The sequence below is a fragment of the Argentina anserina genome, chromosome 6 (assembly GCF_933775445.1).
Source record: "Argentina anserina chromosome 6, drPotAnse1.1, whole genome shotgun sequence".
NCBI lineage: Eukaryota > Viridiplantae > Streptophyta > Magnoliopsida > Rosales > Rosaceae > Argentina > Argentina anserina.
Window position 1 is genome coordinate 26,671,606 of NC_065877.1, and position 18,604 is coordinate 26,690,209.

The following is an 18,604-nucleotide window of genomic DNA, read 5'->3' on the forward strand; positions in this document are numbered from 1 at the left end:
CCCATATAAATTTATCTTCACATAAAACTATTAAGTGAAATGATACACTGTTTCATTTCTGTATTTTGCCCATAACAATAAGAATTAGAGCTTAATTGTGTATAATCATGATTTAATCCAAAATTTACCCATCATGAAATTGTGATTAAAATCAGGCTCTTGGATTACATTAGTAGATATGATTTCTATTCTAGATTGGATTCTCTTCAATATATCAAACCCTACATGACTTGTATAGCTCTTTTATAGCTAGGTATTTAGTTGCATGTCCCATTTTAGAAATATAAAATCATCTCATGAAGTGATGAAACTAAGAAGTGAAGCAAAGTTGCACGTGCAGGGGCCCCTGACAGATTGTTCTCAGTCATTGCTGGTGGTGCTCGATCGATCATCTTCTCTTTCACGCATGCCCTCTCAATGCATCCTTTTCTATCTTTCTTTTCTTTTTGGCCTAACTCAATATCACAGTCCGTACGGATCGGACCCTTACATGGTAGCCGTTTTCGGTTCGAAAATCCCGATACTCTATATATGCCTCTTTACAGGTATTCCTTGTTCATGTGCTTACAGCAGGTTATGAGAAACAAGCTAGTACGTACTGTAAACGGCCGGAAAGAGTACTCAGCGGTTAGATACGTTATTCGAACTTGTTTTTAAGTTCGTGTGTTTGTATTAAAGCATAAGGGCATAGCTAGAAGAAGGTATAAAACGACGTGGTTTTAAGGAAGCAACATTGGCAAGGAATAAATAAAAGAGAGAATAATTATTCTGTGTAGCCAATCATATTATGTCATGTTATAATTAACATGCACGCGGTGAAAATGATAACATTTTATTTACATATAAAACCAATCGGAAACAATCACAATAAAATAAATGGACAAATAACATTAAAATGGTACGTCACGTGAGATATGTGGCAGGTATATATAATAATTTCTCATAAAATATAATCCATTTTTTAAAAAGAGAAATCTAAGAGTTGCTAATTGCATCATCATCATTCGTAGAATTGTGTTGCAGGCGGGAGGTCCTTGTTATAGGTTGTATACGTTTGTTTTTGAGTTGTGAGTTGTATTGTATATATGTGTGTAAGAATGGTGGAACCATACACAGCTCTTTGGGTAGTCTTGGCTTTACGATAGCATAATTGAGATGGGGGCAAAGCAATCTATCGCTGCAATAGTAGCCAATATACTAGGGTTTTGTTCTTTTTTCGGTATATATATATATATATATATATATATATATATATATCATGGCTAGGGCTAGGGTTTGGCCGTTTGGGTGACCCATCTTATATATGCTTTGTGATTGATCCACAAGAAATGATGGGAGCATGAACCAATGGAAATTTCCAAGCAAGCACAGTGGTGGTGTACCGGCCAGTATTGATCGAGCTATCATCAGCCATCATTTTGGATTTATTATTAATAAGAATGATAAAATGGAAGAAAGAAACTAACTGAGAGAGACTGATGTGATCGAATTTTCACATCCATTATGCCATTATGGACGACGCACTAATTAAAAACACCAATTGGTGCATGCTGCATGTAATTCTGTACAATATCGATCAACGATCCATCAAATCAAGAAATATGCTATGAGCGCTATTAATCCTTAATGGAAATTCTGTCTTCCAGTATCTAGCTAGTTTTATGCATGTAGGAAAAATTAGTTTATGTGCTAGCTTACACCCAAACCCTTTTTTTCTCATGTTTACTTTTGATGAATCTACAGATACAGATAAGTAAACATATCTGCGAGTATTATTGATAACAATTTCATGCACTAATATGACATTAAACATTCTGAACCCTTCTGCTCCCTACTCTAGCAGTTAGGTTGATCTTATTATTAGGATAACGGTTCCTGAATCTTTCTCTTGATACAGTAGATCAAATCTGAGTCGATCTTGTTGTCCGTGAAAATGATAGCTTAGATCTTCAGGTTAGAAGCACCGGATTATTTGTAAGAAAATTGCTTACTTCAATTTAAACACTTGTCTAATATATAAGTCGATGTAAGGGGACGGTGGTGGTGGAAACTATAGTCTACACCCATCATTCCACCGGCAAGAAAATTGTTTCCATACAATTCTTCAAAATTGAAGGTGGGAAGATATGTGATAGTGGGAATATTATGAGATAGGCTGCTTTTCCTGGTTAGGGCATGTCAATGTTTGCATTCGATGATCGATCAATTGGTATTTTGGGTCCCTTGCAATTGCTGAATCGGTCGACACATGACCTGAATGGAATCTTCTTGTTTCTGTATATATGTATATGTTTCTCACATCAAACCTAGCTATATATGCCCATGATCTGAAAAGAATCTCTCCAACTTTTTTCATAATATGCTAGCCTAGCTACTCTGAGTTATACCTTATACTTATCTAGCTAGGTAGCTAGATAAACCTTCCACCAAGACACCAACTTTCCAAAGTGTTTAATGCCTATCCGTTTTCTCACTATCTTCGTTTTTCTGTTCTTCTTCCTCTTATTTTTGTAACCATATACTAAGCCACTTAATCAAACAGTTGACTATCTTGTAGTGATTGTGTGTTAACTTCGGCCGGTATGTTGTAGTTGATTGGCCACGATAATCAAAGAGAAGTTTGAAAAATACTATAATTAGAGAGAAAATGAAGTTATAGGTGAAGATGAAGTTGTAAAATGCTATAGTAATAGAGAAAAATAGTAAACTAGAGAGGAGCCACAATCTCAGGAGATCGGCAGAACAAAAGAATCTGAAGATCATGCATAAGGCCAAAAAAAAAAAGATTCTACAGTACTCGGCCATTGAGGCGTCAAGAATCACTGATTGAGTTGAAAACCAATTGCCTAAGCGATTTGCACACTATTTACAAGTGCACGTTGGTGCTTAGAATCCATTCTCCAAAGTTGCTTGTGTTGTCTTTTTGTTCATGTTTCTGTTTATGTTTAAACTCGAATTCTTACCCCACAGGCTACGGTATTTGATTTGGACTACTTTTGGCATGGAATAGTTGCAAAAGGGAACACGTGTAGCATGTACTCATGTAGTTTCATGGCTACATTGCTAACATGATTGATTTGGGCAAAGTATTAGGGTTTATCAAATAATTAAATTTATACGGGATATAGAGAATTAATAACACATGGGAGGAAAGGGAAGGGAAGGACATCAACGGCACACGAACTTTGCTTTTGGGACGCCCTTTTGCTTAGTTTATCACCTTCATCTTAATTAATCTTACTTTACACTTTAAAATACACATTCTCTAGTGTCCTAATCCATTGATAGATTAATCAAATAACATGTAACTAGCTAGCTTGTTATGCGTTTTGGGGTCTTAGATCTCTATCTCTAGCTCACAACTTTCTCCCAAAAAGTTTAGGAGCCACGAGTGCAATCATTATGCAAATAAGCACTACCAAATAACATGCTTTCTCTCTCTCTCTCTCTCTCTCTCTCTCTCTCTCTCACTCAGAGCTCAGAAATGCTTAAGGTGATCTAAAACCTATTTGATTGAATTGACATTACCCTAGTGTTTGTCTGCCTAAGAAAATGATTAATCCCCATAATGGTACATGAAGTGTGTCAGTAAAACGACATCCCTAAACCTGCTTGCAGCTGATGTGTGTGCCTCTATATACATGGGATAATCATATATTGCAATTAAGCATTCTTCTCAAATTTCCCAACTCCAATTGACTACTTGTCCATTTTTGATGAAAAAAGAACAAAAACAAAACTACGTACGTTCTTAAAAACCATGTCTTGCCTAAATCATAAGAACATTTACATCCTAACAATAACAATCAACACGATGGGCAATTTGCAATAAGATGAGAAAAGATAAAGTGACAATTCTTTGTTTATACCAAGTGTAGAAAATTTGTCAACTATTGCAATAATTTGAACAACTTTGGTCCTTTTGATGTGCTTGGTGTGATAAAAGTCATGAACCAGTCAGAAGTTTTTGTAATTTATACTCAGATTGAGCTGGCTGCATTGGTTGACTGAGGAACCAAGATCTCCTACTACAGCTCGAGCTTAGGCCAATAATACTGTTTAATCATAGCTACTGTTCCACGCCAAATTCCACCTTCCAAAGTCAAAAATTACAAGACCCATCTTTTGTTTTTCTTAAATTATGAGCTCATATACAATATTCATTTAGTGATATGAATGAGATCTCAGCTTGGTAAAGCCAGATCCTTAACAGTTAGAATGTCATTCTGAACAATAATTAAAGATCACCCTAAAGATAAGTGGAAAAGCCTATATCAGTTGGTAAATAAAAGGCAATGATAGAAAGACCTAATTAATCAGTAAATGCTCTACTGTTACTCTGTTAGGAATAACGTCTTCTAATTATGTCCTACACTGGACATTAATTATTGATTACTGTGTGCCCTTTGTATTCTTTCTGGATTAAACGTAAGGATCTTAGGTCACCTCAAGTCTACATAAGCAAACTGTGCGTAAGTAGGGCATAGAAGAAAAAGGATTAAGAAGCAGCCACTCCCACGCAATAATGGCAAAAATTATGAGAATAACACATAGTTAAATAAAAAGTTAATTGCACCCTCCATATGTAGCATGAGATTATTTTTGCATTCTTTTTTTGTTTGAGGGGAGACGTAAATTATATTGAACTACCAAAGAAAATATAAGGAACGATGCAACAACATCGAATTAAAGATAAAAATAACGAAATGCACATGTGCATTTGTTAAAGTAATAAGAGGTAACAAGACGCATACGAACGTCTGAATGTGATTAGGTGACCACAGACCAAGATGTCGCACGCCATCACTACACTCCATAAATCAAAGTAGTGATAGGTTTGTGAAGAAACCGTAGCCAAAACAATAACCATAACAGTAACAGTAACATGGCCACTCTATATGATATAAAGGGAACACGAGATGCGACCCGAGAGACAAGGAGGTTGTCCCACCGAGATACGTGCCAATATCCGAACGACCTCGAGAGGTCCCCTTGTGACGTTAGCAACTGAACTCCCACTAACTAGAACCAAGAAATTGGGCATTTAAAAGCCCAAAACTGCCAACCACCAGGGTCCTAGATCCAAGCCAGCAGTGTTTGAGCCGTAAAACCCAAACGCGAATTAGACCTTCACTAGCACAGTATCACCAAGGAGTAACCTAACACCCCCAAGCCCAATCTGATCTGGGCCCCCAAGAAAGACAACCCAAATGATTAGGCCACCCAAACTGGTTACCCGTGCAACATCGATCTGGCCGACACCACCAGCCTTCGGCGAAACAGCGCAGCACTCCACCGGCCTCCATGAACCTAACACTCACCCCGTACCACCACCAAGTGCCATCGAACTGGGGTCCAAGGTTGAGCGCTGCAACCATCAGAACACCACCCGAGACCACAATAGGACCAAATCAAACGAACTTGAAAACAATCGGAGTTTTTATTTTTTTGGAAATGTTTAAAAGTACTTTTCAAAAATTCTTATTTCCAATTTTAAATCTCAACCGTCCATTCCCTTCATCTTATCTCAGCCATTAGATCAATTTATAAAGACCCAAAAACCCTACACCTAGCACACACACAATCACCTCACCTCTTCTCTGTCCCTCGGCCTTCTCTTTCTCTCTCTCCTCTGTTACAAAAAAGAGTACCCAACGCCACCTTCTCTAGGCCGCACTGCCGCTTTCCGGCGACGCCTCGCCACGAGACCACCACCACCATGACCGCCTCTCTCCCCTTTCTATAATTATACCTGCAAATTCGACATCAGCTCGATTCCCGCAAGTCTGAGTTTTGAGGCAGTGGGGACTCGTTGCCGATTTCCCGAGCTCCGGCGACTTTGTGGAGCTTCTCTTGCATTGTGGCGGGCTAGAAGAAGAAGAAGAAGAAGAACCGTGAGCCATGGTGTGGCAGTAGAAGACGTCGGGAAGCTCAGCTATTGCCGCTGAAGTGTGAGATCGGAGATCGGAGGAGCACGGTTTAAATGGCTGACATGGCGTATCAGTCAACGTGTCAAAAAGTCAAAATTTCATGATACGCCACCTGGCGTGTCCAATACGAGAAAAATGCGTATCGTATCGTATCGTATCTGCGTGTCGGGGTATTTCGGACACGCCGACACTCCACTCTTTGTCATGTCTATGCAGCATAGATGATATGTGAAGGAGAAACTGAACGATCTTACTATCGGAATCATAGATTGGGTGATGCAAACGGTCTCCTAGAGTGAAACCTAGGGTTGGCCGCCGCCTGAGGAAGGAGAGAATGCCCCTCATAATGTTCTTGCATTCTTATATATTCAAAAACTTAAAAATACTACACTATAATTATAAAAACGGAATATGTTTTACCCTCTATTTATAAAATAAAGCACATTTAAGAAAAACACCTGATATCTACTACGTCTCGCCCAACTCCCTAACAGAAGGAAGCTTGCAGTAAATCATGCCCAACAACTAGCACTACCTTGCTCAGTCCCTAGTTCAGGGCTCAAAGATCCAAACCCAGTCAACAAACCAGAGCAGCCAAAGAAATAGGGTTGGTCATCCCACTCATCCGTATTGCAGTTTACGTTTAATTGATTAAGGTAAATACATATCCTGAATTAATCGTTTTCGATTTTGTCCTTCTGATTTTGAATTTTAAAACTTTGACCAAAATATTTAACCAATCCTATATTTCATATTGGTTTCGATTCAGATTCGAATATTAAAAAAAGTATGCTTTCTTATAAGTCGAAATTTAAAAATGTATAAACCAATCCAACTATCTAAGTGTTTCAAGAACAAAAATCTCAAGCATAAAATTAAAGAATTTTGGCAAGATATCATAAAATCCATCACACTAGCAACATAGTTGAGGATATTTATTAATCAAAGGAGTTAATAATGTGTGAAAAGCTGCGGAAGCCGATCTGGCTAGCCGGTTAAGTGGTAGTACACTTGTTTAATAAACTTGTAACAAAAAATAGCTCATCATATCGTGAACGGGTATGTGTAACTCAAATATTTCTATCAAGATGCTCACCGAGTTGTTAGAAAATTAATTTCGAACATATAATGTACGTGCTACCCGCCCATATCAATGTATCATAAAGAGTTGCATACTCTCTTTTTTCCATTGCAATCTGGTATATTGAATTTCCAGCTCCTACAGTTGCATTATTATTATTTTCTTAAAAAAAAAAGTTGAAAAAAAATCGTGACACGTCATTATTTTGTAGCTGGAGCCCAATCCAGCTTGGAAATTGCATGCACGCGCTAACTCCCCTACCTTATAAAAGCCTGTGAAAAAAAGAGACTCGCACATTCCCTCTTACTCCATCTTCCTCTCTCAATCATCCACTCTGCTCTCTGTCCTCTCTGCAAATTAAGCAGGCGTGGTCTCTGGTTTTCATTACACAGATTCACTCACTCTCTCTCTCTCTCTCTCTCTTTCTTTTAAGGCATCAAAGAACCCATCGAAACCCCCATGCCTGCTTTGTTTCTTTCTTCTTTTAACCCCCTCACAGCTACTACTATACTAGACACAGTGATGAGCTCAAAGCAGAGAGTGTTTCATCATTGAACATCGGCCTCTTCTGTCGTCTCTGACGTCCCTGTTTCACCTCTCTAGCAGACAAAACCGAGCGAGCTTCATAATTGAGCATCATTGTTATACTCAACACTCTGTTTCCCATTCCTGTATAGGGCTCTGCTTTCAGTTTCTATAAATAGACATGGAGAGGTGGGATCACAAATCACAAAGAGAATTAGCTCGACAAATTAAGCACCGAAGAGAAAACCCTTCTTTCTCTTCATCTCTACTCGACTCTATTTACCGCTCGATCGACGAAGGCGAACAGATTGGAGCAAGGAGAGAAGGAGAGCTCATATTTTACAAGGAAACCATGAGGAAGAAACAGAGCACTACTGTTTCTTCTAAAGGCGTCAAAGCAGAGGAGGAGATCATGAGTCTCCAGCGAGCCTGCTTGATAGAGAAGTGGATGGAGAAGAAAGCTGCGGCGTCTGAGAAAGTCATGGTTAGAAGAAATTCAACGGCAGATTTCGACAGGAGGTTCTTGAATTCGAGCTCCAGCTCTTCGGACTCGAGTTGCGGAGGTGGGTTTTCTTCGTCGGAATCAGACTCCATTTACCGCTCGAGATCGAGGTCGACGTCTTCATGCTATAGCATGCCGAGGCCCAAACCCATCCGGACCAGTCTCTCGTCGACCAGACCCGAAACCCATCAGAAGCCAAAGCAAGAAAACGGATTCGTCAAAACGAAATCCAAGGCCCTGAAAATTTACGGTGACTTGAAGAAAGTGAAGCAGCCAATGTCACCGGGTGGAAAACTCGCCAGTTTTCTCAATTCCATCTTCAACGGCGGGAACGGAAAGAAGCACAAGATTAACATCGACGACTTGGGCTCCGACAGGAACTCGAAATCAACAAACGAGTCGAATTGTTCTTCGGCATCTTCGTTTTCGAGGTCCTGTTTGCGCAAAACCTCTGTTTCAAGAGGCGAGCACAGCAATGGCGGTGGCGACAGTGCGAAAAGGTCGGTGAGGTTTTATCCGGTGAGCGTGATCGTGGACGAGGATTGCCGGCCGTGCGGGCACAAGACTCTTGAAGAGATGAAGAGGAGTTCTGCACTAGACTGTTACGTAATGGATGAAGAAGATCATCGTCGCCAAGTTGAGCAAGTAGCTAGAAGCTATTTGATGAAGAATTACGTCCAGAAGAAAACTCATCATGACGAGGGAATGGAGGAGGATGAGGATGATGATGCAGCGAGCTATGCGAGCTCTGATCTGTTCGAGTTGGACACTGTCGGAGTTGAAGAGAGGTACCGTGAAGAATTACCGGTGTATGAAACTACGTATTTGGATAGAAATCGAGCCATTGCTAATGGTTTGATTTTGTAATTTTTTTCAGAAGGAAAATTGTGTTAGATTTTGAAGTAAATGTGGTTTGGGGGTTTACATCAGAGTAATAATATTAGTTTCTATTGCTTGTAGTGCTAATTAGTTATTCTCTACTCTTGATCTTCAGCTTTCTAGTTTTTTGCTTCAAATATATGTTCATTTCGTTGTGTAACTAAGAAGATTAATTAGTTATCTTTTACCCTTTTAGTAGTTAAGACTCTTGATAGCTTACTTCATTATTAATCTCTCTCTTGATCTATAACAAGATTGAAGATAAATAATGTGCGCAAATAAATAAATAAAATTACAGGACACGATACTAATTTGAAATTAAGGTTCTTAATCGATCACAAAAATTTACTTAAACACTTCAAAAAACAGAGTGTTTACCTTCAAGGTGAATAATTGGAGTTTATAGTGACCATAACTGGAAGATCTATTCACACACAAAAAAAAAAAACAGGAAAAGATAAAGAGGAAGAAGATGAGGTGCTTGAAATGAAATCAATAGAAAATAAAGGCAAGATCAGATTTTCTTCCTACTCTCATCACAATCTGAATGTGGGACCTTTGCCTTGCTTGAAGATGACACTATAAATCCTCATGCACTGTAATGATATACGCAGAGATCGTTAACAGTCAAAAAGCTAGATCTCTTAAACCCTTTTATGCATCCTCATACACTTGTTTATGCAGATTAAACTTAAATTTTGGTGATAATTGTGATTAAATTAAGTTACCGACCGGACCGGAGTGTGATTTTGATTGGCGGCCTGGGATTTAGGGGCGGTAAAATGAGGTGATCAATCATGAGCTTAGGGGAAAGCTAAAGAAGGAGATGTATGCATGGTCTCCAAAGCTGTGGACAAAAGGATCTCATCTTTGATTGAATTGATTCGACTAGATGTCAATTTTGGTTGGTTTCTAAGCTAACGAGGGTTTCAATGGTTAAAAACATTAGATATCTATCGCATATCTTAAATTATATAAAGATCAACATACCATGCGTTCAAGTTTTCATTTTCAAATTTAACATACGTATAAGTAAATCAATATCATTTTGGTACATGTCTGCTTGATCATATAGCGAATGTACGTCATGCAGTACTATTGTATAGCAAAATAAGCATACTCTAGTTAAGAGTAGATATTTAGGACTCAGAAATGTTCTCCTTGGAAATTTACTTCTTGTGTCGGTTTTATATAAGGTTGTAATTGGTATATGGTCTCCATGATTGGCGCTTAGAACTGCGCCAAGTGCCTCAAAAGCGAAATGTCAAAAAGACAGAAGCTGCTTTAGCAGTTGTTCTGTGATTTAAAATCGCTATTAAGCTTCGAATATGAAAATATCTTCTACCACATAAGGAGGTTCAAGGAGGATCAAAGTTAAGGGAGGGACAAAACTTTATAGTGAATTTGATTTGAAATTTCAATACATCCAAATTTAAATGGGAAAAGTTTGGAAGATGTGACAATTTTTGGTGTTGAGAATTTTTGGGAAGACATAAACAACAATTAAGTTAATTAACCCTTTATGTTTGCTCTAAAGTAGTCCGTCTAAGAGACTAGAGAGGACCACTAAATCATAACAGTTGATATGCTAATTAAACTATCATAAAATAGCTCATTCTTCACTAAAATTAGTTTATGGACAGGATTTAAAAGCAGGCAAGAAGCTTAGCTTAGCTTGGACATAGGTACAATAGGAAAAGAAAAGGCTACTCTCACCCTATGACCAAAAGTGGTATAGGCTAATTGGCTACATTGAAAATATTGGCCTAAAACTTATAATTGGTAGTGCGAGATCGATCACTGAATTAGTTGGTTTTATTGGCTAGCTAGGGTAAGTTAGTCATATTAGTTGATTAGTATAGATGTATAAATGTGGACGAACAACAATGATGCGATTAGAATGATGAGACCATTTGAAAAACATTCAAGCATGCGCTGACCAAGTTTGCATATATGATGAACATGAACCCTAATTAATAATCATCATTAATTGTATTCACTTCCTTACCTAATGTTCACACCAACGTCTTGTTTATCCTTTTCTATACTTTCAGTTCGATCATGTACAAAGAGAAGATTTGTATGGTTTATAGCATGCAATAATTGACCCTAACATCATTGATGTCCTCCGTACGTCTAGTCTCATTTTATACGTGTTGAATTAGATGATTTAGATCATGCTCAACGTTTCAATTTTTTAATCACATTTCATGCTTAACATTAATCTATAAATCTTTTGATTATATTCACATATATATATATATATATATATACTAGCCTCATGATCTGCACCCCGTTATGTTACCATTTGGATTTTTTTTCTATTAGAAATTGTAGAAAAATAAAACAAAAAATTAAAATTAATGAAAAGAAATAAAATGGTAGTTGGTAGTTTGCGTAGTTATATTCACAATAGTTGATAGTTATTATCAATTTAGACTGAATAATAGAATTGTGGCTTTCTCCTAATTTTTCTCTTCCGCTTCAACTTTATAAATTTTAAATTACAATCATATCCTTAGCACCATATCTAACAGAATTCAGAAATTAATAAACCGTGTGCATTTTGATTAGTTCAAAATTTAACCATAAAACTTCCATTCTGATTTATTAATAGAAGATATATATATATATATATATTTATATCTTGCTATTTCTTAACCATATCACTCCAAAAAACTTCAGATATCTTATAAGAACGTACTATGAAGGGAACGTCGATCGACGATCTCGAATGCAACTGCCACCACAGAATCAACACTTGGTTTTTAGTTCTCAGATGTGTATATATGGATCTACATACTAATTTGACTGTTATTGTCGTTTTTCCAACTAAATCTAACTGTAGCATATAATGTAATTTGACTATATATAATTGGCAGCGCCCATCGACGATCGATCCTCTAATAAACACGACTTGTTGCCATCATGGAGCTCTAGACTAGGGCTACGTATGCACATGCAACCTACCAACTATGCACAAGTCACTGCCATCCATGCATAATTGACAATACAAATTAGTATTAATTACCAAGATTACGATCGGCAAGTTCATATATGTGGCTCGTACAGATTCTGGGTTGTTTCAACTTTCAAGTGTAAAATACAAACGACTTGATCACTGGCTTGTGGGCATGTCGATCTTCAAGGGTGCACGATGGGTAACGTAAATTGGACTAATCTGTGTTGTTCGGAACATTGTGTCCCAAAAGATCAAGTATAGTATTATACAAGTGATTTGCTATAATGTTTCGACATCACAGACTTTATTAACTTGGATGGTTTTATCCTTGTAGATAGGAAACAAACAAATCGATAGCTTATAGAACTTGTTGGTGGTGTACAAGTTTGTTAGTTTCTAAATGAATTTTCTTATGATATTTCTGAGGCTTCGAGGCTTTCAAGAAAGAAATTGAATGGTGCGTATATAATGCATGCAATATGTTTAGTTGATTCCTATTAAACACTGCACGTATTGATCAAATTAATGGAAGTGAATAAGTGACTGGTGTCGGTTGATATTTAAGTTGAGCACAGGATATACAAATTCATTTGTGTGATTTAAGGAAAAGGGGCATGCATGCCCTCATGCGTAGGTATCTCTTGTCATCCACTGCATCTTTCCCCCTTTTATCCTTAAACTTATCTGAATCGATCTCCGATCCGTTCATCTTACAATTGACAATCAAACGTACGTCTGAAGTCTAGAACACCTTTTCGATCTTCCTGATTGATCATTCTATGTCGTAGGTTGAGAAATGCTGATTGATATGAGCTAGATGCCTAGATATATAATGTGCGTCCGATTGCTAAATATAACGCTCCTGCTCAACGGATAAAAATTACTCTTGCGAACAGAAGAAAATTCACAGTTCAAACAATGTCAAATCAAGAGCATCACATAGATATGCTTAATTTGAATCAATATTGGTTGATCTATGCTAGTTAAGGCTGGTAAATTTTAAATCCATGAAAAGTTATCCATGCATCACACATGTTTTGTAATTTAGCTACGTACAAAATGCCCATATCTGTTCCAAATTGTTCAGCATTCAGTAAAATTTACATTTTTATCACAAGAAATAAATCAAAATTATTATTTTTTTTCTTTGCAATGATGAAAGATAATTATTGTAGAGTTGAAGATACATGTAGGCATTTAGAATACGTATCTTAGCATGTCACGCATGAAGCTCGTGTTCGTCAAAATTATTGTGTTGAAATGCGCCGTCCGATTACTCTCGATAGTCAGCTCTCGGTTTTCCGTTGGATATTTATGGTACAAAGAGAGTAAAATAGATATAAATTAAAAAATGAAACTAATTAGATCAAGAAAAGGAAAAGGAAAAGGAAAAAAGAGCTAGAGAAGAATTTGAGCTCGATCAGTAGGGTTTGTACAGTCCCACAAGAACACTGGAAGGCGAGCGTGGCCTAACCTGACTTTGGATTAAGGATTTGGCAGCAAGCTAGTCAGGTCATACTTTAGTTAAAGGCGTCTCCTTTTGCCACCGCACGTGACGGGGCCGACCACCGTGCCCAGCAGCTGTCGCGCACTCACACGTGTGTTCGGGCGTCTTCACAGATCCCAATTAATATCCGCTGTCGCCACCACCAGGTCACCACTGCCCCCCTACGGCCGAGCACAGCGGCATCTCCTCCACCCGAGCTCTGACACCTGCGGCAGCTTTGGCGGGGGAGAGTACGAAACTGACCTCGGAAATTGTATGGAGGGGGCCGTCTTTTGATGGGCAGTTTTGGGAGGAGGTGGAGGCGACAGGGCAGCTTTAGGAAAAGAAACAATGGTGGTGGAAATGGTGGTTTGTGTGAAAAAGAGAAAGAGTGTACATAATTTTTAGGTGATCCCAAGAAGATTGCTAGCTCCTAGTGATGAAATACAGAGAAGTGTCCGTAGCAGCTTTTGCTTTTGTTCTTCCTTTTTTTTTTTTCTAGAGGAAGGGAGAATTTGAAAGAAGAGTTTGAACTCAAACTCTGTTGGGGGAGCCTGGAAAATGTGAATTACCATATGATTTTGGAAAATTATCCTGTCATTGATTTTAAAAAAGTGTAAGCAATCACAGGATAGGTTACATAATATTTGAGCAACAAATATATCAGATGAACAAGTAGTCAAGTACAGCATATACGCTTTGTTGTTGTTGTTGTTTTTTTTTTTTGCTTTGTTCAGATGGGGCCAAAAGTTTTCATCTCTAAAGATGGACTATTGTGTGGAATGAGTTAAATGGCTCAAGCAGAAATATTGTGGCGACAGCAACATGCATAGAGGGTTTTGGTCAGTTTCTGAGTATCGCTCTTTGAAAAATGGAATGGCAATTCAACTAAGCAGACACGAGAAACTCATTTGTGGTGGCTAATGAACCCCACTACATATACGCACCATTTTCTTGGTCTTCCTTCATGCACAGATCGCATATATCTATCGTGAAGTCATTTTCAGTTCCCATATTAGTGCATAAAGCAGTACTGGCCGGTGCACTGAACCTTCATGGTAATAAAACTGGAACTCATTTCTATCTCATTACCCGGCCTCTTTTGAATTGTTGTTAAGTTGATTCAATATTTTTCAATCACTTAATTTTTATACGTACATGCAGAATATTAGTTTTAGTACTAATCATATCAAATGTGCAGGAAATAAAGAGAATTAGGAATACGGACACTTCAACAGTTCAACAGGCATGACATTGCAAATTGTACAGCCATTTAGTTGCAATTTTGACCAAACCATGTCATATATAAAGTATCTATGCAAAACCATTTGATTTGACATGCAAGTGATCGGAAGTCTGGTGTTGACTCGCAATCGATGTGTATAATCATCACTAGTTAGGTCATTTTGATTGAGACTATGATCGACTTTGTGCAATGCGTGCATTTGCAGTACAGGTATACATGCAATTTTGCTTCCTCAATTACTAATTTCCAATCAGTACGTTGTATCAGATTTAAGTTCTCCTATATATCTCTGATGTAAAAGGTTAGGCATGATTCTTGGTTGCGTGGATTCTGATACTTCCTATTTGCTGTGAAGACTGAAGACTATAAGCTAGCTAGCTTGGGAGAATGGGAGGCTTCTATAAATAGCGAGTCAATATTGTTGATATGATATATATCAAACTTTTCAAATCCAGTTTGAAACTGAGTGGGAATTAGTGATTCAAAGACTTGACGAACCATTAATTTTACCAAATTCATTGAAGCTTTGGATCAGTAGGATCAGTAGGATGTGACCGATAGTATTTGGTTTGATGCAGAAGCAAAATCAGAGGAAACAACAGCCTAAATTCTCTCTAGCTTGACAATAAGTTCACAAATTGATAATTTTATTATGTTAATATTGAGTGCTGGACTGCTGATATCAATTTGCTATTGGGCTTTGGCACACATCTGGTGGTGGAAACATATGCAACTGATGCAAGGTCGCCTATCTTACAATACCATGCATAATGGAATTTCTATTCACAGCCAGACAAATTAATGAGAACACAACATAAAATTGGACAAATACAGGAGGAAAGGAAAGGAGTAGCTCTCGCTATATGGGGCATATTTTTCTGTTAATCGAGAATCATGACACTGATCGAACATTAGTCGATATAAATTAAGTAAAACTCAGGCAATCACAGGCAACTAGACAATTGAAGCATTTTTCTTGTTCAAAGGATAACTCCTTACCGATTCCCAAATATTTTGAAGGAAATTAACTACTGATGAGAGCTGTCACTTATGCCCTAGAGTCCCTGAGACAATGATCGATCTTCTCAGAGATTATTCCCATGCTCTAAGGTTTGGAACAGCATTCAAATGTTAGACTAGTTATCTCAAACCTGCTGAAAAAGTTGTTGCACATTGTAAGGCCTTGTAGTATCTGATGTTCCACTCCATATTAGCTTTGCATACTGGAACTCTGGAAGTTTGCCCTTTCACTCGAATGAAAACCTAAGTTCATGGAATTAGGTGCCGGTATCGGTACGTGGAACCGAAGCGTTTTTTCTTAAAAATTATTAGAAGCTGATTCGTTTTGAAAACGTCAGAATAAAATAATATAAATTTATATATATTAAATTTTAATAATCAAGCTAATTATTAGTCAAATAAAGAACTAATAATATATGTTAATCAAAGTATCAAACAATTAATAGATTAAGACTCTCCACTATCATTATTATCCTTAAGCCCGAAGACTAGGCTAAAAAAGTCCAAATACCCATTATGATGGAAAATTCTAATATACATCAATGTATATTATACATCATATATCTGACGGTCGATATTGTTTTATGAGTGAGGTCAGAAAAATAATATCCGTTATCAACCGTCGGATGTGGGATGTATAACATACATTGATGTATAGTAGATTAACCCATTATGATAAGTCTTCTAGACATTGAAGAGAACAGAGAGACACGTACGTCTCATCATCATCACCATCGTCTCCTTCGTCTTTTTCGCCTGGTTTATCCCAACCTTACCTTCACAAATATCAAAGGTTTTGAATTCGAAAGAGCAATCAATTCCTCCTTCCAATTTTCACTTCAAGGTATTATGTTGTTGTTTCAATCTCAAATCTCCGAGAATCTGACATTAATACAAGCATATAACCATGAAGCTCTTCGCACCCACTTAAATTTTGAGGTCTTTGTTATGGTATATATAAGATTCAGGAATTGATTTGTTGGGTTTATGTTTGTTTCAACTGTGGTCGTGGATTCCGATAAAAGAAGATGATGAGTTGCTTACTTGAGTGAAAAGAATTAAAGGTGAAAGAAGCAAAAGGATTGTAAGAGTCAAATGGGAAGCTCACGCTTCCAAATTAATTCTCGCACTTCCATACGCTTCCAAAAACTACTTTTCCAGAAGCACGCTTTCGCCGCAATTCCGAGCACTTTTGATCGCTTCCACTTCCGATTCTGATTCCAAAGCGGGAATCAGACCTCTAGTGAAGCTTATGTTCATCATGGATGAGAACCATCAAACCACACATAATCACCCGGATTTTTGCATAATTCATACGGTTCTGTTCCATTATCTCCGCCACAATCACTTCCCCTGAAAACTCCTATACCACAGCAAGCATCTATCCCATTTGTGAATCCTGATTCCAACAACATTACGTTAAAGATCTACAGTTGAGAGTTGAGACAAGTTAAGACATTTATTTGTACGTATGTAAGAGATTTATCTACCATTATCACCAATTAACCAAAATAGGTTAAAGACATGTTACAGCACGTAACATATGTTGCAGGATTGTCGGGATTGAGGTATCGATCCTTAGTCTCATCATAGTAGTCAAATATTGAATATTTATCCTTCATAGCTAGTTGGCTCTCTAACTCTTTCAGGACATTAGCTAGAAATGTATTGTGTAGGCTTATTAAATTTAGAAGTCCTTCGACGCACCCTTTACTGACGCCATATATTTGTCTCACTGAAGGTAGGCATCCGTTTGATCCTACATTCTGAAATGCAAATTTCCTTCCTCCTAAGGTGTATATATATCTCCCATAAAAGAATAATTTCATAAACAAATTATATAAATGGTGTCGAGACTATACATCTCACATGGAAAATAAGGACATGTATTATTTATGAATTCAAATATTTAAAGTTTGTTTCACTTCATTCATATGCATTGCTAATTAGTTTTAGATTATCATGTTATGATTTAGAAAAAAACTTCACCATCGGTATCCAAATTATTGTGACAAGGTCAATGTAGTACTCCAACTCTGAGTTGTACCAATATAGTACCTAAACTTGTAATTTGCTATCAACGAAGTGTCTGAGCCCAATTTCCGTTACGGCTCCGTTATTTCGGTCACGTGTCCTGCACGTGACCACAAAAAAATTCAACAGTGGTACCCAAACTCTTGTGGAAAGGTCAATGTAGTATCCAAACTCTGAGTTGTACTAATGTAGTACCCAAACTCGGTTTTCGCTATCAATGAGGGGTTTGAGGCCAACTTACGTCACGGTTTCGTCTTATGGGTTAAAATAAAAAGGGTATTTACCTAAATAACTCTATGTGGGTTCTAAAGCCCTAAATAAGAAACTCTTACAATAAATATCTAGAATTAAGAAACAACTTACAAATTGGGCAAAACACCAACCCATTCTCATTATGCTCCAGACACCTCACCACCACAGTGTGGCATCGAGGAGCTCCACCTCCTCTCATCCCCACCGCCTCCTCCTTCACCACCAACACCATCTTCGAGCTCCTCCACCTCTCCTAGGAACCCCCGTCCATCGACACGTCACGATCACAAACCTTCACTCTGAGATTCTCGACCGCCGACTGCCGACCGCACCGCTTTACATGTCTCAAATGTCATAGGTGGAGGAGGTGAGGGAGACGATGTTGTGGCTCAAGGCGGAGCCAGGAGAAGTCATCATCGTGGTTGAAGAGTTTAGAATAAACACAACCCGTAGTGTTGCTTTGCCTCAAAATTTGAGCTCAGGAATACAGTGTGGAAGGAGTGAGAGTGAATGAGAATGAGAAGAAAGGGAGAAAAGACAAGAAAGTTATGACACGTGACCTAGAAGATGGAGTTGTGATAAAAATTGGCTTCAGACCCCTTGTTGACAGAGAAAAACGAGTTTGGGTACTACATTAGTACAACTCAAAGTTGAGGTACTACATTGATCTTACCACAAGAGTTTGGG

The 18,604-nt window shown here is 37.8% G+C and overlaps 1 protein-coding gene across 1 annotated transcript; it reads left to right on the plus strand.

Moving 5' to 3' along the window:
* The first annotated feature begins 7,393 nt into the window (after positions 1-7,393).
* LOC126799134 (protein BIG GRAIN 1-like A) lies at positions 7,394-8,990 on the plus strand. Its single transcript, XM_050526257.1, has one exon. It carries the CDS (start codon positions 7,718-7,720, stop codon positions 8,903-8,905), a length of 1,188 nt encoding a protein of 395 aa, XP_050382214.1. The 5' UTR covers positions 7,394-7,717; the 3' UTR covers positions 8,906-8,990.
* The last annotated feature ends 9,614 nt before the right edge of the window (positions 8,991-18,604 follow it).